We start from the raw sequence: 11,319 nt of genomic DNA on the forward strand, positions 1-11,319 counted from the left end.
GGGCCTAAAATGGAAGGCTCCTGCTGAAAGAGCCTGGCTGTGTCACTTCTAGCCCTCTTTCTGCCTGGCAGGGAAGGAACAATGCTTTTCTTAGCAGCACTTCGGCAGGTTCATTTTCTATGGAGTAAAGCTGTTTTTATGCCGCTTTTACACTGTCACATGTAAGGCTGCAGCATTCTACGTGTCATGAGGATCCGTGTAGGAGGAAACAGATAACATGTTATGAAGCAGCGGGATAGCTGCACACTGAAAATGTAACAGTTTCTTTGCTGAAACCACTGTGAAATCTCCAGGGGATAAGAGGGAAGGTCCTCTCATGGATCAGTAACTGGTTAAAGATAGGAAACAAAGGGTAGGAATAAACGGTCAGTTTTCATAATAGAGAAATGTAACTAGCGGGGTTCCCCAAAGATCTATACTGGGACCTTTGCTGTTCAACTTATTTATAGATGCTCTGGAAAATTGGGTGAACAGAGAGGCAAAATTCGTAGATGATACAAAATTAGTCAAGATAGTTAAGTCCAAAGCAGACTGTGAAGAGCTACAAAGGGATCTCAGAAAACTGGGTGACTGAGCAACGAAATGGCAGCTGAAATTCAGTGTTGGGAAATGCAAAGTAATGCACATTGGAAAACATAATCCCAACTATACATAGAAAATAATGGGGTCTAAATTAGCTGTTCCCACTCAAGAAAGAGACCTCGGAGTCCTTGTGGATAGTTCTCTGAAAACGTCCACTCAAAGTGCAGCAGCAGTCAAAAAAGCGAACAGAATGTTAGGAACCACTAGGAAAGGGATAGATGAGAAGACAGAAAATATCATAATTCTTCTATATAAATCCATGCTATGCCCACACCTTGAATACTGTGTGCAGTTCTGGTCACCCCATCTCAAAAAAGATATATTGGAATTGGAAAAGACAGAAGGAAAGGCAACAAAAATGATTAGCATTGTCCATATGAGGAGAGATTAAAGAGACTGGAACTGCTCAGTTTGGAAAAGAGGCAACTAAGATTGAATGTGATAGAGGTCTATAAAATCGTAACTGGTGTGGAGAAAGTGAAGAAGGCAGTGTTATTTACTCCTTCACATAACACAAGAACCAGGCATCACCCAATGAAATGAATAGGCAGCAGGTTTAAAACAAACAAAAGGAAGTATTTCTTCACACAATACATAGTCAATTTGTGGAACTCCTTGCAAGGGGATGGTTCAAAAGGTTCAAAAAAGAACTAGATAAGTTCACAGAGGTTAGCCAAGCTATTAGCCGAGATGGTAAGGGATGCAACCCCATGCTCTGGGTGTCCCTAGCCTCTGATTGCGAGAAGCTCAGAGTGGATGACAGGGGATGGATCACTCAATGTTTGCCCTGTTCTGTTCAGTCCCTCTGAAGCACTTGGCATTAGCCACTATTGGAATACAAGCTATTGAGCTAGATGGCCCATTGATCTGACCTGCTATGACCATTCTTATGTTTATTCTGAAGAGTGCATTCAGTTCTCCTGCATTATTAGTGTTGTGATCATGCCCAGAGGCCACCCATCTAAGACACAAAGAGGACTCTCACCGTTAAAAATTTGCACCTTATTTCTAGTCTGAATTTGTCTAGCTTCAACTTCCAGCCACTGTTAGACCTTCCTCGGCTGGATTGAAGAGCCCATTATTAAATATTTGTTCCCAGTGTAGATACTTAGAGCCTTATCAAGTCATCCCTTAACCTTCTCTTTGTTAAGCTAAATAGATTGAGCTCCTTAAGTCTGTCACTATAAAGCAGGTTTTCTAATCTTTTACTCATTCTCATGACTCTTCTCCAAACACTCTCCAATTTTTCAACCTGTATCTGAAATTGTGGGGCCCAGAACTGGACACAGGATTCCAGCAGCGGTCGGTCGCACCAGTGCCAAATCCAGAGGTAAAATAACCCCTCTGCTCCTACTCGAGATTCCCCTGTTTATGCATCCCAGGATCTCATTCGCTCTTTTGGCTACAGCATCACACTGAACACTCATGTTCAGCTGATTATCCAACACCTCCTCTCCTCCCCCCAAAAAAAATCTTTTTCAGAATCCCTGCTTCCCAGGATAGCACTTCCCCATGCTGTAGGAACATTCTTTGTTCCTAGACAATACCTTTACATTTAGCCATATTACAACACACTGTTTGCTTTCACCCAGTTTACCAAGCAATCCAGATTGCTCTGTATCAGTAACCTGTCCTCTTCATTCTTTATCTCCCCTCCCTTGCAAAATTTTGTGTCATCTGCAAATTTTATTAGTGAGGATTTTATGTTTTCTTCCCGTTCATTGATAAAAATGTTAAATAGCGCAAGGCCAAGACCCGAGCCCCCCACTGGAAACAAACCCATTCAATGATTATTCCCCCGTTACAATTACATTTTGAGACCTGTCTGTTATGTATAGCTGCAGTGAATGGGGAAGAAGTACATTGGAGCTGCTTGGGAGAGTTGTGATTGTGATGTGAGGAGAGTGTCTCCTAACCACTCCCCTCCCCATGTGTGTGATGAAAGGAAAGGGGCCCATGGACTGCGAGGGACCAGTCTGCAGCATGTCTGTACAGGACTGTGCAGGTTGTGTCAGGAGCAGGCTACTGGGGTGGGATACGAGACCAGGCTGGATTGAATGATGGGATGGGGAAAGTCCAGGTTTAGGGGTAGCCTGTGTGCAGGCGTGAAGGGCTGTAGAAGGGTACAAAGTGGTTGTTACATTTGACAGGTGTGGTGGTCTGTGTGGGGAGCAGTGTTTGAGCACAGGGTAGGTACAGGTAGTGCCTGGCCATTACTGTGACAAGGCAGAGTGGGAGTGAGTGTGTCATGGTCGTGTTGGGGCACCACTCAAAGAGGGCAGAGTTAAGGCTGTGTGGGCGTGTACCTTATCTCTGTATTTCCTGGTTTTCAGAGGTTTGAGTTTTGCTGAGCCCAGTGCAAGGTATCACCCGGCAGCCTGAACTCTGCATTAGCGAAGGGTTTTTGCCATTTAGTTTCCTAGTTGTTTAAGCAGAGACATGTTTGTTGGTAGGAGCTACTGGTCATTTAAGCCGTTGTATTCTCACCTCGTTGTGCAGTTGATATGCTACTGTCCCAAGGTAATAATCAAAAGCCCTAGCTCTGATATAGTGCTTTTCATCAGTAGATCTCAGAGAACTTTACAGCATTATCCCCATTTTACTGAAGGGAAACTGAGGCACAGAGTGGCAACTTGCCCAAGGTCACCCAGCCAGTGGCAGAGCTAGCAATAGTTCCAGTCCAGTGGTCCCTCCACCTGAATACACGGTTGCCTGTTATTTTTCAGTGCTCCCTCCCCTCCTGTATGGTTTGTTATACTGGAATGGTCTGGCTTTGAAAGGTTTGCAATGTGTAGCTGCTAACAGGGCCCTAGAGAAATCCCATCTGTGCTCTATGTCCCAAACCTTGACAGCTTTATGGTAGGCTTGTTACAGTGACTGACCAATCAGCAGGTGAGAACAGGCTGGTGTGTCTCCTTCTCCACCCACTGCTCACCCCTCTCCTCCCCTCCCCTCCAACACTTCGTCCTCCTCCTCCCCCTCCCCTTCCCGTCCCACTAAGCCATGAGCTGGTCCTGCAGAAACCAGTGACATGTCTGAAGTTGCTCTTTGCTGTCTCCTGTTCTGTGCTGCTGTGCACACATATCTGTCACAGACTATTACTGGAGGGCCTCACGCTACCTGGTTATGTAGCCTAAGCTGCCCCCCCTCCCCTCGCCCACACACACACACACCCAGAGCTGGGACTTCTGCCCCTGCTTCAGCCAGGCTTCCCCAGCCATGTCCCTACCCCACCCCCAATCCCCTTCACCCCACACAGGGGGATGTGTATCTTAACGATTCATGCGGAGGGGTAGGGCTCCCCCACTCCCATCGCACACAGCCTCTCTCTCTGCACGTGCTCAGTGTAATCCAGTAGAAGCTAGAATGGGCACTTAAGGCTTGTGAAAATTTTAAGTAGAGAAGCAAAATCTTTTTGAAATGACACTGTAATTTGATTTCCCCCAAAGGGCCATCGGGTGCCATGCACTCTGTCTTTGAGCATTGCAGATCCTGGTGCGATGAGCTGAGCCTTGGTTTGATCTCTATCTGTGAGCCAAAAAAAAAAAAAAGATTGCCTGAATCTCTCAACTTTAAGAAAAGCTGGGAGTTTTTTCAGGGGCTGCGTCTTGAGAACCCCTTGGTCAACTGAACCCAAATTTGCGTCACTGACCAAAGCCCATGTGCCCACGAGATGCACCAAATTTCAAGGGAATTGGAGTAACTGTGTACATTTTAGGGCAAATTTTAAATTCATGGCTGGATGAGCCCTCGGGGATATGGTTTGTGCATTCTGGAGGGTCTAGGTCAGTAACGTCTGTCTCTCTCCTAGGTATGCCATCGGCATCGCCTATAAATCAGCCCCAAAGAATGAGTGGATTGGCAAGAACTCCTCATCCTGGGTCTTCTCCCGCTGCAGCAGCAACTTTGTGGTGAGACACAACAACAAGGAGATGCTGGTGGACGTTCACCCACAGATGAAGCGTCTGGGCATCCTTCTGGATTATGACAACAACGCCCTGTCCTTCTACGACCCGGCCAGTTCTCTCCACCTCCACACGTTCAGCATTGCCTTCATCCTGCCTGTGTGTCCAACGTTCACCCTCTGGAACAAATCTTTGATGATCCTGTCTGGCCTGCCGGCTCCAGACTTCATCGATTACCCAGAGCAGCAGGAGTGTAACTGCCGACCGCAGGAGTCCCCGTACGTATCAGGGATGAAAGCCTGCCACTAAGCAGCAGCCAGCCCGTCGTGCTCCACAGTGGCTCCTGGGGATGTTCATGGGGGCTTCTGAAGAGCTGGATTGGAAAGCAGGCCCTGCCGCCAGAGAAATAATGCTCAGCGAGTGAGCCTCTCCCACAGGAAGCTCATTTTTAAGGGAAAAACAAAACTTTAAAAGTGATTGAAATAAACTCTGTGGCTGAGCTCCGTGTGTATGGGAATGCGGCTTGTGAAACTCCTTTGTAGCGAGATGGCGTTCCTCCAGCTGGACTGTCACACGGCTTGTTTGGAGGCGAGCAGAGCGGGGGTGGGCAGTGCTTGTTTCAGGGCCCCCTAGGAGTGTGGGTGAGGGAGGGGATCCTGGGCGGAACAGGGTGTAGCCTGGTAGGGGAGCAGCGCCTCCTGGCCAGCTCAAGCGCCAGCCAGCTCCATTGACCATCCCCGTTCAGACAGGGGACTGCAATCGGCCGCATCTCAGGAAGGATCCGTCACATAAGCAACACGGCTTTCAATATCACCCAGAGAGGCGGCCGCAGCCAACCATCCAGAGCCATTCAAACTGTAGGCAGGTTGTGAAAGCGGAAACCACTCTGAGAGGAGCCGTCCAGCTGCTTCGCCTGCTGGGTGTGGCTGGTGTGTTGAGCTGACAGGCACACGTGTGTCCGCCCACTCGGGGGATGCTCAGACCTAAAAGCCGGCTTCCCACCAGTGCTCTCTTTTCTTCCATTATAACTGCCTCCTTTGGGAGGCCCTTTGTCATTATACGTCAGGGAGGCCCCAGGCAAGCTCAGCTCAGGGTGATACCTGATCTGTGTGAAATGGAGCAAGCTGAGGTATCTGTCCCCTCCAGTGCCCACCTGGGGCCTGTGGAGAGCACAGGCCCCACCATGCAATGCTGCTTCTTGTTGCTGGGCTAGGTCATGCTCCACGGTAGAGATGTGGCTGGCCAAAAGCTGCACTGGTTTAATGTAGGCCATTCCCCTGGAAGGAGTGTGTGTTGGGAGTGGGGAAAGGGCCCAGTATCAGGTGGTGCTGCCGCCAGGCAAGGAGAGTGGAAGCTGGCCAGACAGCAGCATCTCCAGGGAAGCAGGAGAGAGCCAGTGGGCCGTATGACTACTGTACTGTACAAGGACTGTATCCATTATTTATGCCTCTGCACACAGCCCTGCTCAGAATGCACTTTCTCCTCTGTATGTTGTGTTGGTGTGAGGGTTGACTGGGGGCTACAAGTGAGTAAATCCGGAAGACCAAATACGAGCGCTGATAGCAAGTGCAGTAGCCTGGCCTGGCCAAGTCCATCTGGCTCGTTCTCTGTCCCATGCTGGCTGGTTCTTGGGGTCACCTCTGGAGTCAGTGCAGAGCCATTCCTTTCACTCTGAAGTTAACCCATGGGGAGGAGATCAGAATCCAGCCCCCAGGCCTTTGCGTTTGGGTAACTCTGCCCCCTGTCATGCAGAGACTTGCCCAAGGTTTTTGTTCCCCATGAATCCCAGCTGGTCTGACCCTCCCTGGCAGGCATCTTGCATCATCACTTACGCTGGGACCGAGCAAGGGCAAGTTCTGCCAAACCTCAGTTCTTCCCTTCCTGATGCTGGGGGAGCGTGTTGCATAGATAGGTGTGAAAGACAACAGGAGCTAGGTAGGGGAGGACAGTCCTGCATATGTCAGAGGAACTGCAGGTCATGAGGAAACAGTGCCCAAAGCACACTGAAAGCTGCCTCGTGGTGCCTTTGATCTGATTTGGGAGAGGGATAGTGTAAAGGTTCGGATTCACCCCTGTAGTGTCTGCTGCTAGTCACTGGGGAATTAGCTCTTTCCCCCACTCAGCCTGTTCCTTCCCCAGCACTGCACCACCCTCAGTACCCTGTCAGGCAGGCAGCCAGGCCCTGCTCTCTCCCAGCCTGGAGAACTACTCCTCAGGCCTCTGGCTCACAGACTTTTTATACAGGCCAGCTGGGGCCTGATGCGGTGTGGCCCAGCTGCAGCTGCTTCCCCAATCAATCATCCCCAGCCACAGCCCTCTCCAGGGCTGCTTGTAACCCCTTCTATTTTAGGAGCAGGATAGCCACCCCCCTACAGATAGGCAGTGTCTTGACTTCCATAGGTGCAAAGGGAATGCTGTCACCAGCAAATGCGACTTACGATGTTTCGGTTCCAGCTGCTTCTGCAGCTGTGGGCAGGTCTAGCCTGGGTTTGCAGCCTTCCACACCAGAGCCGGTCCTGCTGCTGACTCTCATTCCATGCTGTGGCTGGTGCCATGGCTGCTTGAATATCAGTCTACTGGCTTTTAAAGTCTGGTTCTTTCACACACAGCTGGTGCTGTTCTGCTGGGGACCCAGCGTCCAACCAGCTTTTAGAAGTGGCGCTAACAAAACCTCCGAACCCTGGAAAGTCTCTCCTCTGGAACAAGGGTTGGCTCTTTTGCCCAGCCAAGCACCAGGCTGGCAATATTGGCTAGTGCCTGACCAGGGGCCAGGTTCGATGTGTTCTTTGGAATGTCCCTTCTGTTAGTCTCTCCTTGGTTTTCTTGCATGGGGCCATGTGATCCAGGACAGGAGAAGTTGCCCCACAGCCCTTATGTAGCTTAAAACTCTGCTTAACTTTTCCTTGTTTCAAACAGGAAGAGATCTCTGGACCTTGCTGATCAGAAATCTACCTCATAGCCCAGCCTCCAGGGAGCAGGTAGATTGACTGATCTGGGGGTAGTCTTAGTGCATGGACTGCTTAGCGTTAGGATGGAGTGGGCAGAGCATGGCTCACCTGGCCGGAGGGAGGTTCCTGCCTAGTTTCAGGGGTGGAGGGCAGAGAGAGAGGCTGGTTTGGCTGAGATGGAGTGTAGTGTGACGTTTGCACTGGACCGTTGGCTGCTGTAGAGTCCTGTTGCTAGGCTTTGAGGATGCTGGTTTGGAGCCAGGCAGCCTGTGGACCAAACCCTGCCCCTCTGCAAACCTCCCAGTATTGTCCCTTGTGACTCGTCTGGGTTCACTTAATGCCTCCTTCCCGCCTGCCGGCCCTCAGCTATCCGAGGTGCCCTGGTTCTCTCTGGCAGCTTTCTTGCCTGGTATAGGCCCCTCTGAAGCTCATTAAGCAGCCTCCCCAGCTCATGGCAGTCTGCCGAATGCCATTGTTCTTTGGGGTGAGTCAGGGCAGGGTGTGCATGTGTCCCCTGAAGCTATGTCAGATGAGATCTGTGGCTGGCCGATCAGCTGGAATGGTAACCTTTTATGATGTGCTGCAGAGCCTTGAATGCGCTGTGCTGAGGGATACTTTTCATTGACACTGAATTGCCATCGGGATCAGCAGAAGATTGATACTTTCTTGCAGGCACAGGGTGTATAAAAGTGAACCTGTCTTTTCTTCCCTTTCAGTATTCAACATTTATGGTGACTGCCTGCCTAATGAAAGGGTGTCTGGGGTGGGGGGTAATAAGGAAAAATTATATGCCACCTTGAGCTAGGTTGGGAATCAGAAAGGTGTTTTCGTTCCCTGTCTCTGGTCTAGGCAGCTTTCCCTGCCACAGAAGGCCCAGTGCTGTTTGCCCATAAATTGCAGTGTGTGATGCACCAGTTCAGAGCCAAGGGAAGGTTTCTATTTGCTCCTGCTGGCCCAAGCTGCCGATGGCAGGGTGTGAGGATTCACATCCCCATTCCTGCCTTGCTCGGCAGCTAAGCCCAGAATCATTTTAAGCAGACAAATTGCCTTTTTCAGGTTGATGTTTTCATAGATTCATAGATTCATAGATATTTAGGCCAGAAGGGACCATTATGATCATCTAGTCTGACCTCCTGCACAATGCAGGCCACAGAATTTCACCCACCACTCCTAAAAAAGACCTCACATCTATATCTGTGCTATTGAAGTCCCCAAATTGTAGTTTGAAGACCTCAAGGAGCAGAGAATCCTCCAGCAAGTGACCCGTGCCCCATGCTACAGAGGAAGGCGAAAAACCTCCAGGGCCTTCCAATCTGCCCTGGAGGAAAATTCCTTCCCGACCCCAAATATGGCGATCAGCTAAACCCTGAGCATATGGGCAAGATTCATCAGCCAGATACTACAGAAAATTCCTTCCCGGGTAACTTGGATCTTACCCCATCTAAAAACCCATCACAGGCCATTGGGCCTATTTACCATGAATATTTAATTACCAAAACCATGTTATCCCATCATACCATCTCCTCCATAAACTTATCGAGTTTAATCTTAAAGCAAGATAGATCTTTTGTCCCCACTACTTCCCTCGGAAGGCTATTCCAAAACTTCACTCCTCTGATGGTTAGAAACCTTCGTCTAATTTCTAATCTAAATTTCCTAGTGGCCAGTTTATATCCATTTGTTCTTGTGTCCACATTGGTACTGAGTTTAAATAATTCCTCTCCCTCTCTGGTATTTATCCCTCTGATATATTTATAGAGAGCAATCATATCTCCCCTCAACCTTCTTTTAGTTAGGCTAAACAAGCCAAGCTCCCTGAGTCTCCTTTCATAAGACAAGTTTTCCATTCCATTTTCAGGTTGATGTTTTTCAAAGGCACGTAATGCTGCCCCCTGTGTGCTGACCCAGAGTGTTCCCAATGGGGGGTTGGGGGGGCTGCTTGTGACAGAAGCTGCCTCAAACAGATGCCTGCACACTGTAGATGGATTTTAACATTTGCAAAACAGGGGCCAAGCTTTCCAGCTGGCCCTGTCACTGTTTAGATGGGATCGTTGTTGGAGACTGTGCCGCATCCTTTAACTCGGAGCACACGAGCCATTCATGTGACGTTACACCTGATGAAATTGCACTAATTACATTAGGGTTCCGAAGAATTATACCAGTGACGGGCAGGAGGGCACTGCAGAGAGCTTGTCTGGGCAAGTGGAAAAGGGGAGGCCAGCACAATTAGCTGACAGGCCTAGGGTTCGTCGCCTGCGTTCCTCTCTGCTGGTTGTCAAAAGCAAAACCCAACCATGTCTGTCAGTGTGGGCAGGCGCTGTCCTGTGCTAAGTCCAGGAGCAAAGCCTGGCTCCTGCACTGCGGAACTCAGGCAAATCAGGCTCCTGCACTAGAGAGCTGTCCCCTGCAGATGGAAATGGATCCTCAAAGCTCCCTTGTTGCATCATGGCCTTTGCCTCCCACCCATTAGCAAGCACTCCCATTGGTGAAAACGCCTGGTGTCATATGACGCTGCGACAGTTCCAGCCAATCTAAGCCCATCCAGCCTCTGCTGTCCATGGTTGGAATTAACATAGAAATGCTTTCTGCCTGTCGGAAGCAGGTGGCAGGATCGAAGGGTACCGGTTCAAGTCACTGCGGGAAGTTCATTTGTCATCTGTATTTCTGCCTCTTGCAGAGCTCTGCGGCTGCTGGATGTTTTTATCATAGTAAATCCATTGTATCTGACTTGGGATGTGGTGAAAATCTGGTTACAGTGAAACCTGTCATACTTTCTCTTCATATGTAACATAACTGGGGTTTGGGTTTTGTTTTGTTTTTTTTTGGCAATTTCTTTGTTAATGTGTATATATATAAATATAATATAATATATATATATATACTACTGGCCGCGTCTCTGTATGAAGGAACTGCTACCACATCTGACTTAGCACTCATTCTGGTAATCTCATCTTTGAACATTATAACAACCTTAGAGGGACCCCTCACTTGAGCTGAAGACACAGAAGTCAGTCATGTTAAAACCAAAGGCCGCAGCTCCCGGAGCAGGACTCCACTGCTCATCAGTTTCACGTGCTATCTTTTCAAATCACCTTTGTTCTGTCAGCTGGGCCCTCTTTTCTCGACTCAAAATCAGCTAGAACTCCAGAGCCACATTGCTGGCTGTTTCATGTCGGAGGGAGGGGGGAGAATGCTGTTATGCGAACTAGCAATCACGATTCCTTAACGAATCCAAAGCTCCAGTAGCCACGTTGCAAAGTGAGGTGGCCCTGTTTAGACACTTCAGTGAGTGAGACGAAATCACAGCAGTAAATTAGATAATCACAGTGGAGACAGTCACAAGAGTTTTTTGTGGGGCAAACGTAAAGCTGAGACTCCAGGGCAGGACACAGATATTGTATAACCAGGGGAGACGAGCCTTCACAACAATCTAGGTGCCTTTCCCAGGATCCCTTCCTAGGGGCAAGAGAGACCTCAACTGAGCTGCCCTATTAGAAAACCCCCACAGCCTGGCCATGTAGGGCTGACTGGGCAGGATGGGAGTGGGGGGGGGAGGGGGAGCTGCTCTTGCAGGAGAGCTCCATACTGTTTGTTAGACCTACCCAAGCACCTGCTCTTGTGGGTGAATCAAACTGTGGCAAGCTGCTGGAGTTTCTAGAACTGTGAGCCCCTGTGTTACCCCTCTCAGCCTCAGAAAGTGAGAGCATTGCTGCTGCTAAGCTACCTGTCAGCTCCCTGGCATGCCAGCTTATCTGCCATGTTAGCAAACTCTTCAGGACTCTGCCCGGCCAAACCTGGCCTAGCCAGTAACAATCAGTGAACCCCAGATACTGAGTTCCTCAGAGACGTCAATGTGCAGTGCTCAGCCTCTGTCTGTAGCGCTC

The 11,319-nt window shown here is 49.4% G+C and overlaps 1 protein-coding gene across 4 annotated transcripts in view; it reads left to right on the plus strand.

The window, feature by feature from the left end:
* The window catches only part of MID2 (midline 2), a 337,379-nt gene extending 327,067 nt beyond the window's left edge, over positions 1 to 10,312 (plus strand). For all 4 annotated transcript variants that reach the window (XM_075132350.1, XM_075132351.1, XM_075132349.1 and 1 more), the window contains 2 exons: positions 4,394 to 8,491; positions 9,294 to 10,312. In XM_075132350.1, coding sequence (XP_074988451.1) covers positions 4,394 to 4,796 — 403 coding nt within the window. In that variant the 3' untranslated portion in view covers positions 4,797 to 8,491; positions 9,294 to 10,312. The remainder of the gene's footprint in view (positions 1 to 4,393; positions 8,492 to 9,293) is intronic.
* Positions 10,313 to 11,319: the final 1,007 nt, after the last annotated feature.

Source organism: Caretta caretta, chromosome 9, assembly GCF_965140235.1.
Source record: "Caretta caretta isolate rCarCar2 chromosome 9, rCarCar1.hap1, whole genome shotgun sequence".
In the NCBI taxonomy this organism is placed as follows: domain Eukaryota; kingdom Metazoa; phylum Chordata; order Testudines; family Cheloniidae; genus Caretta; species Caretta caretta.